The 25931-nt window shown below is 43.0% G+C and overlaps 1 protein-coding gene across 1 annotated transcript; it reads left to right on the top strand.

The window, feature by feature from the left end:
- The first annotated feature begins 1367 nt into the window (after window positions 1–1367).
- On the top strand, window positions 1368–25637 carry NOS2 (nitric oxide synthase 2). Its single transcript, XM_073315043.1, has 27 exons — window positions 1368–1441; window positions 3500–3676; window positions 4904–4985; window positions 5491–5613; window positions 5691–5839; window positions 8908–9070; window positions 9515–9606; window positions 9934–10075; window positions 10663–10802; window positions 12038–12212; window positions 12770–12871; window positions 13573–13767; window positions 14313–14395; window positions 14733–14877; window positions 15791–15895; window positions 16042–16091; window positions 16207–16381; window positions 17072–17204; window positions 17890–17968; window positions 18921–19099; window positions 19946–20109; window positions 20973–21183; window positions 21550–21637; window positions 22103–22224; window positions 22949–23097; window positions 23965–24159; window positions 24823–25637. Exons 2-27 carry the CDS (start codon window positions 3570–3572, stop codon window positions 24937–24939), a joined length of 3465 nt encoding a protein of 1154 aa, XP_073171144.1. The 5' UTR covers window positions 1368–1441; window positions 3500–3569; the 3' UTR covers window positions 24940–25637.
- The last annotated feature ends 294 nt before the right edge of the window (window positions 25638–25931 follow it).

Here is a 25931-nt window from a genome sequence, read left to right as displayed (position 1 = left end):
TTTACGTAGTCAGCAAAGTGGCATTAGCCTCATTTTACAGATGGGGAAAATTAGGCACAGACAGGGAATGTGACTTACCCAAGATGATCCAAATGAGACGGGGACAGATGCAAAACTGAAAGCCACATCATGACACCTAGCCCGGTCGTCCACCCTCTGATCCACACATAAACACTCATAAATCTCTCTTGTGGAATCATCTTAATGATTTTGGCAGCTATATTACTCAGAAGATTTAAGACTTGTCTGTAACTTGAAAAAAAAAATCTAAAACATTAACTCCTTTAAAAATCATATTATTCAGTCATACCGCATTTTTATGAAGCAGTAACTCCAGCCAAAATCCCTGCGGCTGTACTGGCTTAGCAGTGTTCCTTATTCTGGCTGCCAGAGCCTGCCAAAAACCTTTCTACTACATGCCACTGGGTTTACGCTGTTATTCCTACTGGCTTTACATTTCAGGTAGAAACTTTTTCCGTGTGTGCTTGTTTTGATTACATGTCTGAAATTCAGTGGTTGTACAATAAAACCCCACACAGTCTCTTAATCGTCCCTCTGCCTTTCATAAATATTGACGTGTGCCGGCAATATGAAGTTGGTGAGGTACAAAGAGTTTCTCTATTGTGTTTCTGACGCCTTGGGCATGAGCATAGGGGCAACGCTCAGGAAACAACAGAGGCAGCAGGAACTAAAATGTCTTGGGGGAATAATTTTAAAAAGCCTATTGACTTCAATAAGAATTCAGACCCTGATTCAGCAGGGCTCTTAAGCACAGGGACGATGTTTCATCTTAAGCACAGAGCCTTAGGGACTAACTACATGCTTAAGTGCTTTGCTGAATCAGGGCCTAGGCCAATAGGGTTCTATAAAAATTAAAAGGTTCCTCTAGAAATTATGCCTAAAAGCTATGGAGAAGGATTTCCTTTCCTCTGAATTTTTAAATTATCCTAGAGCATTTCATAGAGAATTCTGTGTCCCTGGTTTAAAGATTCAATAGACGGATGATCAGTCTATCAGAATCCATAGAGCTTTTCTTGTAAAAGGGCTGGCTTGATAAACCAACTCAAAAGAACGTCAGAGCCAACTTTATTGTGATATAATTTCCTGATTACCAAAGCAGACAGAAATCTAGACAGTGGAGGAGGGGATGCTCGTATGTTTTAGAATTGATGAAATATCAGGAACTGTAGATGTATCACAGAGTGTTAGCTAACATCAACCACTCCCTTTCAATCTGCAAAATAACACATGGAGAACATTGCAAAGGGAAATCCCTGAACCTGGGCTATCATCCTTCTGCTTTGCATACCGAACCCCAGCAGAGTATAAAATGTGTTTGCCTTGCAACAGGGACACAGTACCTCTAAGGTTAAAGGAAAGAAACTTTGGCAGAGAAGACCATCTCTTGGTCACACTTGGAAAAACCTCTCTCGAAAGCAAGGTAAGGCAAATTTATGTTTAACTGAGCAGCTGGCCAGGCAGTAATAGCTGCTTGCAAGTGGAATAGTTTTATTGCTGTTTGTATTTTTTTTCCTCCTACTAAAACAGCACCGGTTTTTAAAATCGGTTCCCTGTAATGCTGCCTTGAAACCTTTACCCTCCTTGCTACAAGTAAGAGCAGTGCCACGAATGTTCTTTGAATTAACACTGTTGAAAAGATCTAAAGGAACAAGGGACTTATTTTGATCACCAATGAATGGAAAAAGAGAAATGAAGAAAGAGTGCACTTAGCCACCTCAGGAAGGCTGCACTGAGATAGTGGGACAAGACTTCCTAAAACTTTTCCGTATAAGCTGCTGCTCACAGGTCTCCTAGTCAAAATCCCAGGACGCCTCTGCTGTTCTAAGACTGAGCCACAGCAATTATATCATCAGAAGATTAAAAAAAAAAATTCAAATTAGCCTAAAAGACCAGATGCTTTTAATGAATGACAGGGTGAGTTTAGTTTTGCATCGCACTGTAATGTGATAGCATTGTTTCCAGTGTGGTAACTCTGCAGATATTTTTGTTACACACCCTTATCTTCCTCTTCTTTTTACTTTTATTAAGGGCCAGAATCTAACACCCCTACATTGAGTAGGACCTTCCAGCATTAGTAGTTGTATTCTTTTCAGCGGGGTTACTCACTGTGAATAGGGGTATCAAAATCTGGGTCTGAATTCTTACACTGAACTACTTAGATTGTGAGCTTTTGGGGGTCAGGACTGTCTTTTTGGGCTTTATGTGTACAGCGCCTAACACAGAGGCCACAACTGGGGCTCATAAATATTACCACAATAAAGAAAAAAAAAGAGTAAACAATTTATAACAGGGAAAAAAAGAACGTCTTTCTCTTTCTTTCCTTATCTTTTGACCTTCTTGGCTACAGCGCAGTCTTTGATTTGTCTTATACAGAAAACTTAAACAATGCAGTAGCTTCACTTTTACCCAGCAAGCTGCTATGTGTTCCCAAGGAGGGAAACTTCGCTTTAGGATCAAAGATGAGCAGAAAAGCCCAAATCCAAAAGGACAGCAAGACAAAATCGGGATCAGCCTGTGACAATTAATGGAGCATCATCCTAAACTCTGATTAGTTTGCTACATGGGTTATAGATACGCTATAGTATTATTGACAAAAATCTAGAACCCATGCAAGATTCCTCAGTTCCACATTTAGAACAGAACCTGGAATCCACAAACTTCACTTTCTATTTGGCTCTGGCAATCTCTAAAGTGCTGCAAGTTGTATTTTGGTTTTATTCCCTGGGGAAGAATAACTTTCAGCTGGGAATCTTTGCTTTGTTAATGACACAGGCCAGGTTGCCTCCTGTTTTCCTGCAACAGGTGTTGCCTCCTGTTTTCCTGCGAAACACAGAGGTTCAAATAAAGAAAAATATTTTTGTGACACCCAACAAACCTTCACGAAACAAAACTAAAAAAAGAGCTCTTGTGGGTATTTCTGCTAAACTTGGAACACTTGTGTTTTCCAGACCCTAATTACGCTCTGAATTTCATTTGATCTGAGCATTTTGGAACCTCATTGCAAATATGTGTTTTATCTGTGGTGTCCTAGGAATAGGCAGCAGGTGTAAAATAAAACATGTCTACAGCTTCTGATTGGCATGGAGAACCCCTCCTTTATTTGGTGTGTATTTACTACAGAATTTGGGCCCTGATTTAGCAAAGCACTGACCTAGGGAGTCCTAGGGTTTTTGCCGAGTCAGGGCCTTAGTAGCAGTTCAGCTTTCAATCATAGGCTATTAATTACAGCAGGTCCATAAATCTGTGGCATTCCCTCATCTGATTGAAGAGGGAGGTGCCTCCTTGAGCACTGTATAACCAGTGCTTAATTTGTGCCAGGATCTTGCCAGGGCTGAGCAGTTCTCTAGGCTTGGCAGTTCATAGCCCTGGTCCCTCTGGCCTTGGTGCATCAGTTATGAATATAAAAAAAGTTGCTCGAGTCCCAGCATTCATTACAATTCAAGCACCGTGTATAACCTCCTTTTATTTCCTTCCATAGCCGAAACCCCTCATCACCTAAACTAGGACTTCAGGGCTTGGAAACAGCAGGCTAATTAAAAAGACCGAAAATGATGTGCCCTTGGCAGTTCCTACTGAAGCCCCAAACCGGTCGGAAAGCGTCCCCCAAGGAGGATATAAACAATAATGTGGAAAAAGCTGTCCTGAAAGTTCACGGGTAAGATTTCTCTCCTCTCAATTTGACCCTTACTGCTTTCCTACACTCTCCCTCCTTTAAGAAGAAAAGATCCTGGGAAAGCACCATGAGGTTTCAGAGGTACAAGTAAAGAATTGCCAAAGCAATCATTTTAAAGGACAAAGTTTGAGGGATAACTGTTCCTGCGTGTCAGTTGCAGCCAAGTGACCTAGGTGAGGTAAATTTTAGTTTTCCCTTGTGAGACATACTCACATCACTGTGACATAGAACATCCTGCCTTAAACTTTCATATTTCTCTTTTTAATTGTCTCTGTTTTCTATAAAGTATATAATGGTGCATGCTATGGATGGCTAGATCCACATACGTGTGTGTTGTGGACTTCGGCCAAGTTATTTATTAACCTTGTAATTGTATTATTACCTCTGTAAAGCATTTTGGGATACAGTTTGCACAAAAGACGGTGTATAAAATAAGGTTGCACGCTTCTCAACTGTCCCTCATTTCAAAGGATTTCACCCATTTTGGTGCCTACGTTCCAAAGTTTGGTGTCTACCCCCTTCCCTGGCTCCACATTTTTCACTATTATCAGTGAAAGTTATTTACATCAGAAATAAAGAATCCTGAACCTGACTCCCACGGGAGTCACCGCTCACCAGTCAGAGCAAAGGACACACCATCTGGCCCTAAGATGGACATTTATCTAAAGGCCATCACTGCCAGTCAATAGCGGACTCTTTTGCTCCAGGATTGTCAGGCTAGCTCTTGTCTTCTCAAACCTTGCATCCACATGACAAAGGAAGAACAGAGTTCAAAAGTCAGGCCTTTTGCATGGACTTCCTTCATTTCCTGCAGAAGAAAGAAAGCCATTTGCTTAATGTGCCCGCCGCGAGGTTGGGCCTATTTGAAAGCTTCATGCAGCTATTCCCTAGAGAAAACAGATCTTCTCAACATTTTCCTTCTCTTTGTCTGTTTCTTATGACTAGTTCACAGTGGTAGCTTCTTGATGCATTTCCTTTGTTTAGTTTATAGTAGTGGTTCTCAGCCTTTCATACTCTAGGACACAGCAATATGGAAATGGTGGCCACAACCTGCTACCTGTTTCCAGTTCCCTTGAGTTGACAACCCATGGCTTATTGAGTCGGGATTGTTTTCAGACACTGTGTGCCTACTCACCCCACGAGTAAATGGCAATGGGTTAAAAACTAAGCCTCTTGTACTAAATCAGATTCTGCTTATTCATTTCAAAGCTTTGCAAAAGAAGAAGCCGCCCAGCTAAATGATCTGAGCAACAAGCAGGACGAGATGCCGCGCACCATAACTGCAGGAGAGGTCAGTGAGAGAAGACAATCTAGTTCTAACTTTGGTACTGGATGCTAAGGGGTCGCAGTGACAGCTGAGTGAAATTTTTCAGCTGAAATTTTTTTGTCCCCCCCACCTCCCCGGGGAGGGGAGGGAACCACCAGATTCAGTGACACCAAAATATTTTGTGAATTCATGTCAGTGTCACCAAATTGTTCATTTTGTGCAACCCAAAACTTTTGTGTGCCTTAGGGAGTTAGATACCCACCTCCTATTCCAGTGGGATTTGAGTGCCTGACTCCCTTAGTCTCCTTTGAAAGTCCAAGCCTTTATTTACAAGCGTGTCTTATTTCTAAGACCATCCAGTTCATTGTTTCCCTTGGACCACCACAATTAACACACATTGAGAAATCCCAGTCTTCCCTGATGAAACTCTGTCGATTGGCAAATACACCAGGGATAAATTTAGTCCAATGGTTTAATGTTACATGATGAATTCAAAGATTATTTGTATTTTCTTTTTCTCTTTGCTCAGAAACCTCCGCAGAACGGCATCCAACCCATGAGCCAAATATCTGGGTGTCCGAGACATTTAAAAGTTAAAAACTGGGGAAATGGAAACAGCTTTAACGACACATTGCACCAGACAGCAAAGGAGGTAAGACCATGAAACTTTAACGGACAACTTTCCCTGGTGGGGTGCCATTATTGTTTTTAACATTTCCGTCTTTGCAGGTTCTCAACTGCAAGGCCAAGGCCTGCCAAGGAGCACTCATGAACCCCAAAGGCTTGGTGAAAGGCCCAAGAGACAGTCCAGTCCCACCGGAAGAGATTTTACCCCAGGCGATAGAATTCATCAATCAATACTACAATTCACTTAAAGAGTAAGGCCATTTTAACTTCATTCTTGAATTAATTGCTCCATCTATGGGATGTGAATGCCTCTTAGTATTCTTTCATCGTGAGCTGCGAACTGCCCTACCACACACCATCCGGTCAAAGAAAGGGACAAGAATTATGTGCTCTTAGTGAGTTAGTTGTACTAATAATATGCTGAAATGGTAGGTACTATTACCTGTAAGTCTCCACCCTCCTCAGTGAATATAAGAATGGACTTTATTGAGTGCTTTGTGCAATCTGGTTTTAACTGTCTTAACCCTCCTGAGGCGAATGCATCAATAGGCAGCGTAGAGAAGGCTCTTTTTAAAAACAGTGTTACCATCCGTCCATAAACATCCATGTATAAACAAGTCTCTCCACGTCTGGTTTCTTAGCAAGGAAAGCTAATACAGCGCTAGAGTGGAGTAACGCCCATTGAGACCAGCCTTATAATGCGGATACGGCTTTTAGTTTGGCGTTTTAAATGCCCTCTCTCTGTGTTCTGGCACCCTTTGCTCAAGGGCGGTACATGTTATGTCAGCATTTCCCATAGTTTAGGGCTTCTTGTAAAGTTACTGGCCTTCTAGGCAACTTGCTGCCATTCAGCGTGGCAGAGTCTTCTCATTCTCTCCCTATCAGGCTTACTGAGCATGCTCAGGGGAATTTCCTAGCATCATAAAAGATGGCTGTATCCTATAGTTCTCAAAATGGAGAAGGGAGGGTGATTTCACCACTTTGGGTGAACATGTGGGAAACGCTGGAACATTTGAGTCCATCTCAAGTGCCACCATTTCCAGGCCTTAGGAATTAGTAAATAAAAGTTTGATCCTATAAGATACTGAGCAACTCCTGAAGCCAATGGGAATTAAAGCTGCTCAGCACATCCAGGGCTTACTCAGCACTTTACAGGATCATGCACTAGGTCTCCTAGTTAGCTACTTCAGTGATGCAGATGCTCTTGAGTTTAACACACTAGTTATTTTAAATTGGCCCACATTAACTTTTATGAAAGGAGACACTGATTTGCAGCTCATTTTATAGCTGCTTCCTTTCCTCTTTTTGTGCTGCCCACACGGCACTTTTATGTCTGCTAAAGTTCTGCTTTCATGGTGACTTTATAAGAAGAAATTACTCTTTGTAGTAATCAAGGGATTATGAAATCTCATAACACCAAACAACTTCCAATTGCTTAATTGCATGGCTAGAAACAAGCACTTTCAGAAATTCCTGGCATCATTGCATCTTAGTTGCACTTTCCTTGTCGGGTCATTGACCCAGTTTGACTCTGGTCTTGTGTTTGATCCAGATGCAGCAAACACTTACGCACATGCTTACCTTAACTCCCATGAGTAATCCCATTGAAATCAATGGGATTACTCAGGGGAGTAAAGCTGATACATGCATAAATGTTTTCAGAATCACAATCTTTGTCAACTAATAATGCAGTAAAATGTACATTTGTTACCGATGACAAATTCCCACACCAGCAGCACAAACACACAAGTATGGGCCAAATTTAGCCCTGGTGTCATTTACATCAAAGGGGAGTTGAACCCACTGCCAGATGCTGAACTCAATCTACGGTACTGATTCCTGTCTCATCACACCAGCATAAGTAACGCCACTGAAGTCAATGGACCCACATTGGCACGTGAGAAGGAGATCAGCCCTAGGAGTTTTAAGGCCACATTTTCAGAAGAGCTCAGTGTCCAGATTTTCAAAGCGGCTCAATGCTCCTGGTAAAATCTGGTTCCATTTCTGAGACCTGAGCCCTTCTGAAAACCCCAGTCTCAGGTACAAACAGCTTTCATGGTCAGAAACTTGGCTCTTTGATCACACTGATTTACACTTCTCACGCACTGCCCTTGATCTTTCATCCTGGTGAAATTCAACATGTGCTTTCAGACTCTGCAGGCTATTTTCATCCTATTTATCAGCCAGCAAACCAGTTTGTCTGTGCCACGATAAATATTTCCCCAATATTGTGTCTTCATTTTCTGTGTTATCAACCTAAAGAATTTGAGAGGTTAGCATCTCAGGCCAAGAGAACTACCCAGCACCTCCTCTTTGGTGTGGAGTTTTCGACACACTTTGCTCAAAAGAAACACTTTTGTATTAAAATATTAGAACTCAGAGAGGACAGGTATCCATTAGGCCACCTCCACCATCCTTCTGCCAATGCAGGATTTTTTCCCACCCATAGATTTCCAGTGCTTTCATGGATTTTAACATACAAACCTGGAAAGTCCATATCTTCCTAAACAAGTTAACATGGGAAGCTAGGCAGAAAGAGGCAGCTTCCATTAACGTATTAAGTATCATGGAGATGGGAGCTGAGTGCTCAGAGGACTGAGCTGCACCAAGGTTAAAACATTACACTTTGCATTTCCAGTACTGTTTGCTCCTGAATAAGTTAATTAATTTGCCATTCACACGCAACAAGGACAGCTCAGAGATTTGGAGGCCAGAAGGAACTATTATGATCTGACCTCAGTTGTTATAGCAGTGGCCCTGTCTCCCTCCACACTCATGCCCTGCGCTTAGATAAGCCTTTTCTTTCCATTGCTTAAAAATACTAAGTCGTCAATTGTAACAATAGAGAAATATGGGACTTTGGGAAGAGGTGCGATGGGACGCACAGTGGCAGTTTCCTCTAGGCCACAGGCTTGTTGATGCCTGTGAGAGGTGGCAAATATTTTCACCGTTGATGGTGTATTTTGGGTAGATCGCTGTCATTTCCAAGTATCGAACCTTGAGGCCAGCCCATCTATGGATATTCTCTTGCAACATCCATTTGTGCCGAATGACAATTTGCACAGGTGCCTAAGAAAATCCTATGCCTGTGTCTGTATTCTGTGGCAAAAGCAAACCCCATCTGTCTAAATCCTCTGCTTCATGGAGGAGCCCCTTATAATCAGAGAGCTTAAATTCTGTCCTCAATTACACCCATCCACCCTCTTGACCCACAACATAGTGACCTAGAGGATATTTCTGCAATCACCTTTGTGAATGAAAGTAGTTCTGCCTAAAGCATAGCTCATTGTTTCTCTTGATGATTTTTCCTATTCTACAGGCCACAACCAGAAGAACACCAGCAGCGAATGCAATCAGTAACCGAAGAGATAGAAAAAACAGGAACCTACCAGCTGACAAAAGATGAACTCATTTTTGCAACCAAACTGGCATGGAGAAATGCTCCGAGATGCATTGGGAGAATACAATGGTCCAACCTACAGGTGAGTTACTGATTATAGAAATCTAGGGGCAGATCAGCAGCTTCTGTAAATCAGCATAGTGACATTGACTTCAACAGACTTACGCCAAGTTACACCAGCTGAGGATACGGCCTGTATTTCAGACAATACAAACTGGTTCCTCATTCCAGAGACAAATCAAATAATTGTGTATGGTTCAAAACACATTAAAAATCTGCTAAGCAACAGGAGGAAATGCATCTCCTGTACATTACAGCAAAGCACAAATACGTTTATTGGGTCCACATAGCAAAGATGAAGATGAACTCTTCTTAGATGAGATAAAAGTGAAATCCTGTATCCAGATACTAATCTAAACCATTGCACCTTAACCTTAAATTAGGATAATGAACTTCATTAGAAAAATAATTCTAAATCATCATTCCTAAATCAATTTTTTCCTGTATTTCTTCTGGGAACATATAGGTGTTTGATGCACGTAACTGTACTACAGCCAAGGAAATGTTTGAACATATCTGTCGTCATCTTGAATACGCCACAAACAATGGAAACATCAGGTATGTGCTTTTTTATTCCAACATTGGTATTCCAAACACGAGTCTTTGGATCCAGATCTGGGTTTACATTCAGAATCCCCACCACCACCCCAAAAACTCTGGAGTGTCTAGAAGTTTTGGTCCCCCCGTCTCCAGCCTTAATTCCCTCCTTTATCCTGTATCATCATTTCTTGAAGGTTTGTAAGTTGCACAGTCCCTGGAAAACGAGGGGTTTTTGCTGGGTTTTTAATTTGTTTACAAAATGTAAATTAGCAGGAATAATTTTAAAAAATAATCCAGAAGCATATGACTTGCTGTGTTTTAATGGGAGTTAATCTCTCTGGGTAGATCGGCCATCACTGTCTTCCCTCAGAGGACTGATGGGAAACATGATTTCCGTTTGTGGAACAGCCAGCTCATCCGATATGCTGGGTACCAAATGCCAGATGGCTCCATCTTGGGAGACCCAGCTACTGTGGAGTTTACACAGGTAAGTGTTGAAACAGAACTCACCATCCCACTTATCTAGCTCATCTAACAGATTTTAGATATTCATCTATCTGATTGATGTAGGTAGCTTGTTATGTGGCCCTCTATATTCAATTGGTCAAAAATACTCCACAGATCTGATCAAACTCCCATTAAGGTCAATGGAAGACTTCATTTCATACAGCTTTTTGTTCTGTACCTTTCTGGAGCAGGAGGGAGGAATGCGGGTGGGCGAAAGGAATGGGTGGAGCCTTGGCTCCAATGCACCAACCAGCACATCTTACCTAGCATTGCGGGGGGGCCTGCAATTTATTGCTATTATAGTCCTGCAGTAAATTACTCCATCCATTCCAGAGCAAGGTTGTCTCTAAGGCACGCTGCCTCCTAGGCCTACCTCTGGGGTGAGGCAATTTATGTAGTACCCCTCAATCTGGGCATACAGTGGAGCCCTACTCAAACACAGCATGGCTTTATTGGGATGGGGGAAGGTAGTTTTTAACATTAGACAGCATGTAAAGAGTTAACATGTTTTTGTCTTCAAACCCATGGAAAAAAAAACAAAACAAAACCCACTTTCTTCACTTACAGTTGTGCATCGAGCTTGGGTGGAAGCCCAAATATGGCCGCTTTGATGTCATTCCACTGATTCTCCAAGCAAACGGCCAAGACCCAGAAATATTTGAACTGCCGCCAGAACTTGTCCTTGAAGTGTCAATGGAACATCCAAAGTAAGCATGCTGGATTTAGATAATCGTATCTGTGCCGTACCTTGACTACTAAGCTATTGTTAGGCCCAGTTTATTAGCTTGTGACCTGTGGCAGGTTCCTTTATTAGTTCTTTGTTCAGGTGAAATTATGTTGAATTAACCCAAGAGATAAAAATGTATGTTAAGGCAGCTACGTTACATTGAAACGAATGTAGGATAATAGCATTTTTGCAGGAAGTATTTGGGAGTTCTCTTCTCTGTTTTAGTCATAGTCAGTCAAAAGTACATTGCTTTTAAAAAGCGTGCAGTTGAGTGCTATTGTAATACACTTGTAGGGTATGGGTCTTCTTGCCCTCAACAAGCCCCTGATTCACCCAAGCATTTAAGCAAGACTAACACTGTTCAGCAAAGCACTTGCATCCTGATTCAAGAAAGCACTGTTAGTCGGGACATGAGCACATGCTTATGTTGCATTAAAGTCATGTCCAACTCAAGTGAATGGAACTTATGCCCATGAAAGTTAAGGACTGGCCTGAATTGGGGCCTTAATATCAAACATGCAAGAAGTCCTACTGAAGTGACTCCAGGTCAAGCAGGTGCTTAAGTGCTCTGCTGAATCAGGGCCCAAGCAGCTCATTGAGGACAGCAGTCTACCTACAAAGGCTACCAGCTAATAGACTTATTCCTTAAAATCTAGTGGTACAGGTCTGTGCTTTGGGGTTGAAGGTTGAAACCCTGCTGGCGACTCATGAGAGGGGCCATTATATAGGGCCAGCTCCTCAGTTGTTATAAATGAATGTTACTCTGTTGCCTTCAGTGGAGTTATGCTGATTTACACCAGCAGAAGATCTGGTTATTGTAGGTTTCATTTCCTGCTCTACCCTCTTGCTCTCTTTGCAGAAGTCCTGTACTGTGTTACCTACTATAGCATTTGCCAAATAGCTTGTAGTGATTAGCGATGAGCAAATAATTTAGTCAGTTTCTCTCTCTCTTATTTTTCTTGTCTTGTTTATTTTGTGAAGAGACTGCAAAGAGCTCAAACATTCTTTGAGGTTATGCACCAGTTTCCTCAGCAAGGAATTCTTGATTTTCACATGGCTAGTGAAAAATTTGTGAACTTTTGCAACCCTGTGCTGCACTGCTGAGTTACAGACAGGATTGTTCCTATCTATTCCCTGATTGGCATGGGTTGTGCTCAGAAGGAGACCACAGGGGAGGGTTCTTAACTAACGGTTCAAAATGTTTCTTTAAAAAAGGTATGAATGGTTTAAGGAACTCGATTTGAAGTGGTACGCGCTGCCAGCGGTCGCCAATATGCTGCTTGAAGTGGGGGGCCTGGAATTTACAGCTTGCCCCTTTAATGGCTGGTACATGGGGACGGAGATAGGCGTGCGAGACTTCTGTGACGTACAGCGCTACAATATCCTGCAGGTAACTGTCGAGAGGGTTTTTAGTGAATCTGCGTAGAAGAGGCCAGGGAGAGCACCAGGTTTTACACTGAGCCCTGTGCAGGTTGGGGCAGGACTCTGGGGCCTTGTCTCAACCAAGTGCTTTCTTAACCATCTCACTGTTGCTAGTTCAGCTCCATTGGGAGCAGCAATGGTGGGAGAACTAGTGGTGATTAGGAAAGAGTCGTTAATGGCAAAGGCAAATTAAAAACTCTTTCTGCTTTACTACACTCATGTTATTAGTGTCGCATGTGAAGGGGTGGTTGTTTCTTTAATACTGTAAGCTCTTTGGGGTAGGGGCTGTCTTTGCACAACACCTAGCACATTGGGTTCCTAGCACATGCCTGGAGCGTCCAGATGCAACAACAATACAAATAATAATAGGGGACAGCTCCCCTTTCATACCATATAACCCAGTGAGAAACCCCCTCCCCCATATCTAACCCTTCCCCCCTCCCCCCGCACCACTCCCAAATTTTGACCCAGATTTTTGTCCTGAGGATTAAATTTGTTTTTTCCTCTTTTTTTTCCCACATGTAGGAAGTAGGGAGAAGGATGGGTCTGGAAACCAACAAACTTTCCTCATTATGGAAAGATCGAGCGGTGATAGAGGTTAACGTGGCCGTGCTTCATAGTTTCCAAGTAAGTCAGTGACAGATATACGAAGAGACAACACACACCCCGGGCCTGATTCTCCTCTCCCTTGCAACAGGTTTACAGCAATCGGACTCCAGTGTAATTGCTCCTGATTTACACTAGGCCCTTTATTTTCAGCAGTGTGTATGTGGCAGCCATTCTTCCCCTGGCTGCCAGTTAAAAACGGGATGGGGTGGGATGTTGTGGAAAAGGTTCAATCATCGCAATCTAACTTCCTAGTTAGGTGCTAAAAAGCACCATTTGATTAACAGCTTGGTTTCCAAGGACACTTGTTGAAGCCAAAACAAGTCAAAGGGTGGGCAAATGAATCAGAGGCATTGTTTAACTTGCTCGCCCGATGCTGGGGCGATAAACCGCAGGGGGGGAAAACGGTGATCTTCGGGACTATAAAGCGCGCTGCAGCTGAGCAAGTCAAGGGTCCATCTAGTACAGTGCCAGTCTCAAATGACTGTTAGCGCTGGATGCTTCTGAGTAAGGCATGAGGTCCCCTTAGTATGTATTCCACCCGGAAAAAGCCTTCTATATATAACCAGTGCAGGGAGAAAAGCAGAAGGTACCATAAAGCCCACTTGGGAACCACTGTGATGGACACGATATAAACCCCTTAGATGTTATTGCACCTATTTGTGAAGCTCCATGACATGGGGCACAATCAGCTTATGGACTTCTCTACCCAACTCTTTTAGAAACAAAACGTCACCATCATGGATCACCACTCCGCGGCGGAGTCTTTCATGAAGTACATGCAGAACGAGTACCGCCTTCGAGGAGGGTGCCCAGCCGACTGGGTCTGGCTCGTGCCTCCGATATCAGGCAGCATTACCCCAGTGTTTCACCAGGAGATGCTGAACTATGTCCTCACACCTTTCTACTATTACCAGGTAAGGGCCACCGAATGATCTCAGCAGACAACTTAAAAAAAACACAGCACAAGAGGTCCATCCTGTCCAGGGGTCATACAGCACTTCACACCACGGGGTTCTGGTCTATGGCTGGGGCTCCTACACACAACGATAATGCAAATAAGTAAGCAGGCAATGTGCTGCCTGAACTAAAAACACTGTCATTCGCACTAACTGCCAGTCGTGGTGCCTGTGAAGTAAAATTAGCTCATGGCGACATACCGTAATCGCAGGGTTTCTAATGTTGGGGGGTGGGGGGAAGGGAAATAAGGCCAGCAGTTTCTGTTAAGAAATATCATTAGCGGTATACTCCCAAATGGTCATTAAAATGCAGTTGGACACAACAGAGAGGCTGACCCTGCATTTGTGAAGTGGATGGGAGCAGGCTTGGATTTGCAGAATGGACCCTAGATGTAGATTCCCAAAGTAATCTGACTGTTTCAAGGGACGACTTGATCGGCGTCAAAGAAATTGTGTACATATTCTTTTAAGATCTCAGACCTGTATCTTATGTCTTTTTCCAGGTGGAGGCTTGGAAAACACATGTCTGGCACGATGAGAAACGCAGGCCAAAGAAAAGGGAGATCAAGTTCAGAGTTTTGGCAAAGTAAGGTTCCCAGATAAAAATCTTAAATATTATATGGGATTGAACCATGAAGAGCCAATCTATCCCATCCCAAAGTTAGGGTAGAGGCACTCCACTTCCAGGTTTTTGGTTTGTCTCATTACAGCAATCAGGGGCAATTGAATCACTTGGGTCTGGACCCAGACTACCCACAATTTGATACTGTTCACATCTGAAATGTTTGTTTAGGCCAATCTCAAATATACTCCCCTGGAGAATGCCCCAGGCCATCCTCCAAGTCAGCCTTTCCCTGTATTTTTGTAAATCAGGTCAGAATGTTTTGGTGAATAAATGACAAGCTGCATATGACTTTTCCCAGGGCTGCGTTCTTTGCAGCTGCATTGGTGCGGAAAACGATGGCGGCCAGGACCAAGGCAACAGTGATCTATGCAACCGAGACTGGGAAATCTGAGACACTGGCCAACAACCTGTGCGCCTTGTTCAATTGCGCCTTCAATACCAAGGTAAGAGTCTGTCCTTTTCCCTGAAACCTCCCTTGCACCTCTATGCAGCAAGGAGAGAAATCTTTACCCACTGGAGAACAAGAGTTAGAAGACTCAGCACTACCAGCGTCTACAAGATGTCACAAACATTCCCTGGACATTTTGAATAGCCAAGGAATGCAAGCTCTGGCCAGAGTGTATTTTTGGTGTACCTTGCAACTCATTCTTTGTTAGTCACAGACTATTGTTGCAATAGGAAACACTATTTTCCATCCTCTTTGACACCCATTTAATGGCATCAGTCAGTGAAATATCCTGATACTACAACTGCAGCACAAATTCCTATCTAACACCTGAAGTCATGCAATTCGGATAAGTGACAAATTCTCACAGTAGAGTACGACATTTATTGCATCGGTTCCTACCTGCGTCACAGGGCTCTATGCTAACTTGGTGAAGCTTCACACTTCACCTTCAACCAGGTCATTGCTGCTGTAGGTCAACCAGGTCATTGCTGCTGATTGCTCACTCAATCCATAGTGAGGATTTATTACTATATGTACAGCTCAGAGGACACAGCTGAGAGTGGGGCCCCGTATTTCTAGATGCTAGACAGGTACAAACACGGAGTCCCTTCCCTGAGAACTCAGGCCCAGATCTCCAAAGGTACCTAACTTCCATTGATTTCAAAGGATCTAGGCCTCACAGTCGAACTAGAAAAGACAGACATGCGGTGGTAAAATGAGAGGTGAAGTGACTTGAGCAAAGTCACGCAGTGGCAGAGCAATTAACAGAACTCATGGCCACTGCCCTGTATGCTAGCTCATGCTACCGCCCAGGTTGGGTCAGCAGTGACCTGAAAAGACCGTAGCTCTCGAAAGCTGGTCCTCATTTTTGCCCCATAGCAATATCTTATGCACTTGGTCTCTTCCAGGTCCTCTGCATGGATGAGTACAAGCTCAGTGACCTGGAAAAAGAAACCCTCCTTCTAGTGGTGACCAGCACTTTTGGAAATGGTGACTCTCCAGGCAACGGAAAGGTAAATTTAACAGAGAAATCTGTGTTAGAGTCTGATCCAAAGCCCATCAAACCCAATGGGGAGATCTTTGGATCTGACCTTACCCTATAGATAATGTAAAATAAAAGTATTTGTGCAACATGAAACATTTTATTTATTTTATACAGAAACTGAAGAATGCCCTGTTCACTCTGAAACAGCTGAGCAAAAAATTCAGGTAATAAAGCCTCTAATTTGCATCTGATCATATCTATTGCCTTTAATTGATCATGCTGTTCAAGGAGGAGCACTAACTTGATCCCTCCAAGACTCATCTATGTCTCTTTCTGCAGATATGCTGTATTTGGCCTGGGGTCAACCATGTATCCAGAGTTTTGTGCCTTCGCTCATGCCATTGACCAAAAGCTTGCACAGCTAGGCGCCTCTCCGCTCACCCAAACAGGAGAAGGGGACGAACTTAATGGGCAGGAAGAAGCCTTTCGCACCTGGGCAGTTAATGCATTCAAGGTAACTACGGTATATAACAGCTGTCCCAGCTGCATCTATTTTTTTCCTGGCTCTCCACCAGCTAAATTGCCCCTGTAAAGAAACTTGGGGGGGTAAGAGCTACATACAACACACAGCTACCATTAATGATGGGACCCAACTGCCCACTTCAGATCTGGATTTCAATTCCACAACATGTTGGGGATGTCGCTTTGGATCCAGGGTTTTGGTTCAGTTCATTATAATGACAGGAACCATTTGCAAGAGTGAAGGATCTACATCTAGGTTTGGATTTTTAACTCCCCGAAGTTCAGGAGTGATTTGGGACACTGTCTTATTTCCAAGAGCCCAGTTCTGCCACCTTGCGTATAGTTCCATTTCAATGGGACTACTTGTGTGGAAGGCTACACAGGGGGGCAGAAATCAGCCCTAACAGTTTTTCTAACCAGATCCTATCTCTATTAGACTGGTGTAGATTGGCAGTAACCCCATTAAAGTCAGTGAAGAAATCTATTCACATTCGGAATAAGTGAAATCAAAATCTGGTCCAGGCACTCTACTTGATATAATTACTATGATTATTTATTATTATTATTAATAATTTGTATTGTTTGAGGTAGATGCTGCACAATATTATCAGCGAAAACTAAAAATGGCAAGTTTTAACATGAATAATCTGAAGATTTTTTTTTTTTTATTTTTTAAAAAAAGACTGCCTGTGAGACTTTTGACATCCGTGGAAAAAACAATATTCAGTTACCCAAGGTGTACACCTCAAATGAAACCTGGAATCCCAAGAATTACAGGATAGCATATGACTCCCAGCCTTTGGACTTGAGTAAAGGTACCTTCTCTTTCTCTCTCTGTACCTATTCTGCATCTCACATGCTCAGGTTTTAAGGAGGAATTGTGGGGGGTGGGATAGCTCAGTGGTTTGAGCATTGGCCTGCTAAACTCAGGATTGTGAGTTCAATCCTTGAGGGGGCCATTTAGCAATCTGGGGCAAAAATTGAGGATTGGTTCTGCTTTGAGCAGGGGGTTGGACAAGATGATCTCCTGAGGTCCCTTCCAACCCTGATATTCTATGATGTAGGAATGAGATCAGCTCTGACAATGCAGGATGATAGATCTGATGTTCCACCAAGTTGGTAGAAGCAGCAAGGCCCTGATTTAGATGGGATAATACACGGTCTCTTATTTTAAGTTCGATAAGACATCACAAAAAACACCTCAGCTGGAAGCCATGTTGTCAGCCTCAGCAGAAAGGCCAAAGATTGAACGATTTTCTGTCATAGAATGAGCACAAACAGCGGTGCAGTGTGTTCTCTAAATACGGTTGTCTATATAGGTTCTCATACTTGCTCCTCACCATAGCATTTATCGTAGGGCAATTAACTACTAAAAAAGCTGGAGGTGCCCTGGGTCAAAAGCAGCTCAGGTCTTTTCCACAATTACATGACGACATCTAAAATAAATTGAATCAATAAAACTTAGATTAACTGTGGCCTCTTTCCCCTCCCCCCCCACAGCACTTGGAAACATACATGCAAAAGATGTGATTCCCATGACGCTCAAGTTCAGGCAGAATCTGCAAAGTTTAAAATCCAGGTATGGCACCTAGATCTTTTAGGTATTTTAATAATTGTTGTTGCTAGAAGTTTAAAAAAATCCTGAGATCCAAGCATGGCTGACCTTGTAGGTGTTTGAGAAGGAGATTTGAATTTCACACCATTACTCTAAACAGGCAAACACCACAAAGCATTTTGACACTAAACGTGGAATCTGACAGAAACCTTTTCTCTGATGAATTCACCAAATCCAATGTGAATTGCTAGTTAATTCAGAAAAAAGTGTCCCCTTTGCGAAAAAGGAATGGAAAAAAACCATAACTCAAATAAAGAAAAGGAGTACGTGTGGCACCTTAGAGACTAACAAATTTATTTGAGCATAAGCTTTCGTGAGCTACAGCTCATTTCAAGCTTATGCTCAAATAAATTTGTTAGTCTCTAAGGTGCCACAAGACCTCCTTTTCTTTTTGCGAATACAGACTAACACGGCTGCTACTCTGAAACCAAAAACTCGAATAACTTGTTTGTAATCTTACTGTCATGCAAATTGAGCCATAACAATGCACAAACAAGCTGAAAAGGACGAGTTATAGGCATTTCCAACAACAATATCCGTGTTAGAAATAGAATCCATAAAAGACTTCCCAGTATCCTCAAATAAGCCCCTTTCTTCTTCATTCTAAATACAGTCTTCGTACAGGAAGCCATCTGGCTTAGCGAGGCAAACCATTCAGCCTTCACTGGTACAGCATGACCTTTCCAGTGGCTCATCTATTTGGGTTCCTGCATGCTGATCAGCAGATCTTGAAGACCTCTCTCATTTTGATTAAGACGCTTGGCTTAACCAGACAGTGGTTTGAAGAAGTCTCCATAAATTAACACCAATTAACCCTCGCCGACTGCCACTTTGAAAGTGTATTATTCTGCACTGTCAGAGGGAAATCCTGTCAACATAACCATGATTCATCAGATCTCATCTTCTTATATTTCAGTCGTGTTACCATCCTACTTAAGCTTTCCTGTGAGACTAATCAGGAAGTGCACTATCTGCCGGGAGAACATGTCGGGATTTTTCCAGGCAACCAGCCAGAATTAGTCAGTGGCATCATTGAGCACGTTAAGGATGCACCACCAACTGATCAGACCATCAGACTGGAAACCTGCAATGATGGTAAGTTGGCTGTACTGCAACTCCAGGGCAATGGATGTTTTACAGATATTTTCCATAAACCACCGCAAGAGTTTTCTTTTAAAGCAAAAAAGTTCACCGAAATGCATTAAATCAAAATATGTATTCATTGGGTTCTTCTGTTGTCTTCAGAAAACAGAAGAGTCGGTTCTTAGGCAAGAAGTGGTTGCTGCTAAGGGTTTTACTCTGTAAACTCCTAATTTTTAGTTATTCTTTGATGCTAGGTTCTGATTTCAGTCACAGTGAAGAAAATCCACAGTAACGTCACGAGGGCTAATGGAGTGATCCTGGATTGACACAGTAATGGAGATCAGAACCTGGCTAGTGACTGTAATTACGCTAATTGATACAGGGTGTTCATTACTACATAACATATAATCAGTCTCCTAAAAGAGGTTTCCATGTCTCTCCCTGCTCTGTTGCAGAAGCTTGCTAAATGATAGCCTTTTTGCAGGGAGGCAGTTGTTTAAACAGTTCCCTTTGTTTAAAAGGAATGTTCTATCATCTTCTGTGATTCAGTGCATATACAGAAGGGCAGATCCTCAGCTGGTGTAAATCAGCTTAGTGTCATTACAGCCTTTAACAAGCAAATTCCTCTAGGAACACCTTGCACTGCTATCCCATAGCTTTTGGCGTTGATCACCTACAATATTATCTTTCACTAGGTTTGTTTCCTTAGTAGACATTCCTCTCAACTGAGGTCTATGTTCTAGATGTGATACATGGTTCACTGCGTGCAGTCTCCTTTCAGCTACATTGAGATCTGCACAGCACTTCCAGCTGACAGACTCCTTGGAAAGTGTTCTCAAGTGTTCCTTACATTTCCAGGTGGCTACTGGACAAGTGACAAGAAAATTCCACCCTGTACACTTTCCCAAGCCCTGATGTATTTCCTTGATGTCACTACACCACCCTCCCAACATCTGCTAAAAAAACTCTCCCGGCTGGCAACAGAGGAAGGAGACAAACACAGACTGGAAGTCTTATGTCATGTGAGTGTTTGGACTTGACTTATGCCCCTCCACTGCTGTGATGAAGGCTATAGAAATGCATGTAATAATGAAGAATAGCTGTTTTCCATTTGCTGTGTAAGCTGCATTATTCCAAGACCATCCTTGATAATAGGAAGGATGATCTTATGGCTAAAGCCCAGGAGTGGGAATCAGGAAATACTGTATGAAAGACTTCCCACGGTATGAGATTTCCTGAGTGATTCTGGACAGGTCACGTAGCCTGTTTGGGCCTCTGTTGAAAGAGTATAACACTACTACTTCCTTGTCCCCCAGCGGGGTGGTGAGAATTAATTCAGTTAAGGATTTTGAAGTCATCAAGTGGAAGGTGTTATCCAAGAGTGCTGGCAGACAGTTTGGTAAAGCAAAGAGAAGGGATTTATGAATCTTCAACATGGAAATAACCAGCTGAAAGTTCAAGGTCCAGATGAGCGTCTGTTGAGTTCAACAGCGGCTCAATAGCTTTCAGGATCAGAGCATATGGATGTCTGGCAAGATAGGGCTGGGAAAAAAAACAAAAACAGGCTCCCCCTTCTACTTCCACATCCAGGCCCAGTCAGCGAAAACAACCTCTGGGACGTATTTCAGAGCTTCTAATTCCAGACGTTAAATAAAAAAAATCCCAACATTTTCAAACAACTCAGTCTAAGTCGCGTTCTAAAGCGGACTAAGGTTTGAGGGAGTCTCCTTTTATCTGAAGCTTAGCAAGCAATCTTACTCGCTTCACTAGCTTAGCAAGCAAGCCTGAAACTTATTCCATAAGTGACCTTTCCAATATCCCTGCTCCTAACCCCAATGAGACTCAAAGCTCCTTTTTCACATTTGTGGCTGTGTTTGGCTTTCAGAGTTTAGAGGAGTACAACAAGTGGAAGTTTTTCAACAGCCCCACCATTTTGGAGGTACTGAAAGAGTTTCCTTCCACCCAAGTCTCCACGTCTTTTTTACTGACTCAGCTGCCTTTGCTGAAACCCCGGTACTATTCCATTAGCTCCTCACGGGACATGACGCCCAGAGAGATCCATTTGACAGTTGCAGTGGTCAACTACCGGACAAGGGGTAATTGTTACTTACATTTATTCTTTGGTTCAATGCAATTTAGGTGGCACAATGATTAAGTAAACTGGGTCCACCATACAGTATAAAACATACCATTTTAGCTAAGAGTGTATACTGTACTGCTGCTCTCAGTCGATACGTGCAGAATATAAATGGATAATGAAAATTTGCGGTCTAAATAGGGAACATTACTGTTGGACTGGTAATATCCTGCAGCTAATCTTTGGTTTTCAGTTAGTAGACACCAATTTATTTACACACCAATTTGTTTTTATATCAGTTCAACTTCTACAAAAAGTACTTGATGGTTTGGTTTTGGGTTTTTTTTGGAGGATTCATAGATGCATTTTCCCTTCCTCCTGTTAGATGGTCAAGGTCCTCTGCACCATGGTGTTTGCAGCACATGGTTGAATACGATAGCTCTCCAGGAGACAGTCCCATGCTTTGTGCGCAGGTGAGTGTACATGTCCTGTACCACGCCAATGGGAAAATATCAGTACTTAGTTCAGCTTCGTTATAACAATCTCTAATAATATCCATACTTATTGCAAGGCAACATGGTCTAATGGATTGATCAGGAGGCCAAACACTCCTGAGTTTTTACCCCTCATCCAACACTTTGTGACTTGACCCTATGCGTGTGCTTCCACTAAACAGGGGTAATAACACTTCCCTACATCAGAGGGGACTGGGCAGGATTAGCCTTTTCACCATGCCTTGAAAATAGAGAGCCTGATTCTCCACGCTCTAAACACCAGATTTACTCTGGTGTAACGCTGTTGATTTCAGTGTAACAGAGTGGAAATTCAGGCCACTAGCGATAGATAATTGGTAAGCATTATTCAGGGAGCTTGGTAGGAATGGATTTACCCCATATGATGGTTTTCCTAACCACATTCTCGCATTTTATTGACATCAGTGCCAGTGGATTCCGGCTTCCGAAGGACCCCGCCAAGCCCTGCATTCTGATCGGCCCCGGGACAGGAATTGCTCCATTCAGAAGCTTCTGGCAGCAGCGTCTCTATGACTTAGAAAAGAAAGGTACAGTGGGAATTACCCCCAGGAGGAGCCCTGTCCCCCCAGGGACGCCATTCATCCAGAAATGTCAATTGCATGATGCTGTTTTCACTAACTTGACATACAAGCCGCATGGAATTCATCCTCATAACTCAGCAATGCGGGGCGCTGTGGGTGGACGTGAAAGAGCGTGATGCGGGTGGGGGGAAGGGGGAAAAATGTACAAATGCTGTAAAAATGTGTGCTTGGAAGTGGTAGCCCTGAGCAAGGAACACTGCAGACATCACCAACCCAGGAAGAGCTTTGAGAAGGATTTCACGTTAAAAAACACACACAACCAATAACCAATACCCAATACCCCTGCCTCCTTCCCACCCTCTTTGGGATGCCTGATAGCAGAGAGCAGACCACAAACATCTCTGCCTCTTTCACAGGGGCTTGTAGCATAGAGAGAAGGTTCTTTGTGATCTTACAACCCTTTTCAACAAGCAACCGGAATTTTGCGGTGTTCCTGCCTGGTCTTATAAAGACAAGTTGAGCTTCTGCCAGTGACATTTTGTACTGTTAAATGATGCTGCAGATGCTTAAAGCAGAACCTCGCTCGCTCGCTCTTTCATACATACACAGTGGTAAAAGCTGGTTGGAAAAGAGGCTCCTGTCCTTGCATGACTAGCTGCTGAGACAACGGGGCCCTCTGTTGCCATTGTAATTGCAGGTAATTGGGCTAACTTTCCAATGTTGGTTTCAGGAATTAAAGGCAGCGGCATGACATTGTTGTTTGGCTGCCGGCAGTCAGACATGGATCATCTCTACAGAGAAGAAACTCAAGAAATGAAAAGAAAAGGAGTGCTGAAAGAGGTCTACACAGCCTACTCCCGGCAACCCAGCCAAGCTAAAGTAAGCTTCATTCCTCTGCCCTCTAGAAAGGGGGATACAGATCCCCTCCTGCCCCAAGCTAAGGCTTGAGCACTGTTTAAAGTTTTCCTTTGAAAGGGTTCAATATTTTGTTTCTATGTCTCGTGCCTGAGTGAAGAATGCCATTTTCTTCAAAGGAATGGAGCCAATCTTGCCCTTGACTTCAATAGGAGCAAAGTGTATCTATCTAAGCTTTACATTATTGCCCTGTAGAAGGAAGAGAACAGGCGTATCCAAATTCAAGCTTCAGATGGAAAACTGTCTGTGAAGCTAAAACTTGTTCAAAACCCCAGCCCTAAATGCCCCAGACAAGTTCAGACCTGCACATTGTACCTGTTGGGGAAGATGTTGACCCCAGCTCTCATTATTTTGCCATTTGTCTCTGAAATGGTGCAGCCAGAAAGACAGCAGAGCAGGCACTCTGGGAATTCCCCCTGCTGAGCAGAATCATTGGGTGGCAACCTGTGGCACCTAAGCAACCCTCTCTCCAACTGCGGCTATAGGAGCGCGTGCCTGGCATGTCCCTATGCCCTGACAATCCCCAGCTAGCTGAATGGTTTACTGGGGCTGTGGACAGCTGGTGTAAATTAGAGCAGCCTTCAGGCTGCTCTAACTTATGTAAGGGACTGGCCCAGCCTCAAGATCAGGGTAGTATAAAAGGTGGCTTAAAGCCATTTCTCCCCTCTGCTCTTGGGCAGACTATAGTTTGACTGGACTGAGGGAGTCAGAGCCTTAACATGGCATGATGGGGTTGTGTAAGTCTACTCCAAATCTAGATCACCCATGATCTCAGACAGCATTAAGTGGACCTTATTTGACTTTTTCCCCCCTCTCCCCTCCCTCCTTAAGGTCTACGTTCAAGACATTCTTCAAAGCAAGCTGCAGGCAGAAGTGCACCAAGCCTTACATGAAGATGAAGGGCATTTGTATGTCTGCGGGGACGTGCGCATGGCCAGGGACGTCTCCCAGACCTTGAAGGAGATGTTCACAAAGAAATTGAAGCTGACGGAGGAACAGGTTGAAGACTACATCTTCCAGCTGAAGGTAGGTGTAGAAGCCAGATGTGCATGCTCACCACCGTCAGGGTTGAAGCTAAAGAGTCCTGCGTGAGTTAAACTAGACTTCAGTGTAGTTATCGAGATGCAATGGAAAGGGCAACAATTATAGCAAACAAATTTGTGTACGTAAATTTGTCAGACATTCTGAATTAGAATGCAAGGCCGGGTGATTTATTTCAATTTATATAAGGTACCTGTTGAGAATGCTCAGGGTGCATGTATAGATTACAGTATTCTACCCCTAAACTGATTTGCAATATCCTGCCCCACTTTGACCCTGGACAGCCAAAGGGGCAGGATTTGCCCATGAATAGCTATAAAGTGGCTTTGCAACATGACCCGAACCTCAACATTGTCAGGCTCTGTTGGCCCAAAGGGGACGGGCAGTGAATTTGAGAAGGGAACGAACACTGCACACAGACACTAGACCTGCTCTGGGGGCTGCCTTGTGCTGTTGGAATGGTGCAAAGTGACAAGAGTTACAACGTTCAGCTTATCCTTGAGCTTGTAGGATTTTTTTCTCATCACCAAAAGTTCACCATCACTAGTCAGTAGAACAAACCCAAACGAACTGAAAAACGAGCAGCCAGTTTGTTAAATAATGGGAAGCCAGACTGATGTTTTTGTTCTGTGTCTCTGATTTTTACAGAGCCAAAAGCGATACCATGAGGACATATTCGGGGCTATGGTTCCACACGAGGGCAAGAGAAATGCAAGCGCTTTGAAACCCACCAGCCCAAGAACCACTCAACAGTTAATGTTTTAGCCAGCATTTGAACGTATGTGATCATTTTCAAACAGCAAGGGGTCAAATTCTCCTTCCAATGCATGTCAAGGCACGTACATACATTTGCTGGCAGAATTTGACCCTCAAAAGTTTAGCCTTAAGGAAAAGGTGACTTTTTAATGTAATTAAGCCTTTTACTATTTATTTGTGACTTCTTTTTAATGTCTATTTTATTATAACCTTGATCATAGTTCAAGTGCAACTTATTTTTTAATGCACCTTAGGAGAGGATAAATGCCTGTAGTTTTTATTTAAATACAGAAGAAGATCTGCTCACAAGGGAAATATAGATTTTTTTTAAGTGATTTAGAATAATATTTTTGTGCAATGGATTGTGTGTGTGTGTGTATGTATTTATATGGATTTGTTTTACAGTGTATATAATACCCCTTTAAAAGGAAATCACTTGACGGCTGCGTTGCTTTTAAATGCTGGTCATGCTTTTCTATTTGTAGCAAAGTTCACATGAAGTAATATAATCATTCTAAAGTTGAAATATTTGTTGCCTGCAAACGAAGAAGTTGCAAATCCTGCTTCATAGGATGGCACTCGGATACATCTTGCTGCTGTTATAGAGAACATGTCAACGAGGCTCAAAAATACATAAGCACTTTGTATGTTTTAAATTCTGTATTCCCATTTGACCGACACTGTGTTATAATAAATTATGCCTTTATAGTGAGAATACTCTGTGCTTGTGGACTAGATTTGAGTGTGTAACACGTTACTGACTCAAGCTTGCAAAGAGATCTGTGTGGTTGAGCCCCTGGACTTCAGCGGGAGCAGAATTGGGCCCCACCGAGTTTAGGGAACCCCCTCACCCAGGCAGAATGCTCGTCTACATGACATACATGCTTGGCTTACCCACGGTTAGAACATTCGTGGTATTGCGAACCCCAAACTTTTTTCAAAACAGCACGTGCCAGGCTCCAAAAATCACGAGACTGTCTTCTAAAAACACCACAACACGA

Source organism: Lepidochelys kempii, chromosome 17 (assembly GCF_965140265.1).
Source record: "Lepidochelys kempii isolate rLepKem1 chromosome 17, rLepKem1.hap2, whole genome shotgun sequence".
Taxonomy (NCBI): domain Eukaryota; kingdom Metazoa; phylum Chordata; order Testudines; family Cheloniidae; genus Lepidochelys; species Lepidochelys kempii.
The sequence above is the reverse complement of the archived record's forward strand: the minus strand, read 5'-3'. Positions and strand labels throughout refer to the sequence as shown.

Coding starts and splice junctions, on each gene's coding strand:
- NOS2 (XM_073315043.1), top strand. CDS start 3,570: ATGATGTGCCCTTGGCAGTTCCTACTGAAGCCCCAAACCGGTCGGAAA. Junction 12,213..12,769: donor AGCGCTACAATATCCTGCAG/GTAACTGTCGAG, acceptor TCCCACATGTAG/GAAGTAGGGAGAAGGATGGG. Junction 23,098..23,964: donor GGCAACCCAGCCAAGCTAAA/GTAAGCTTCATT, acceptor TCCCTCCTTAAG/GTCTACGTTCAAGACATTCT.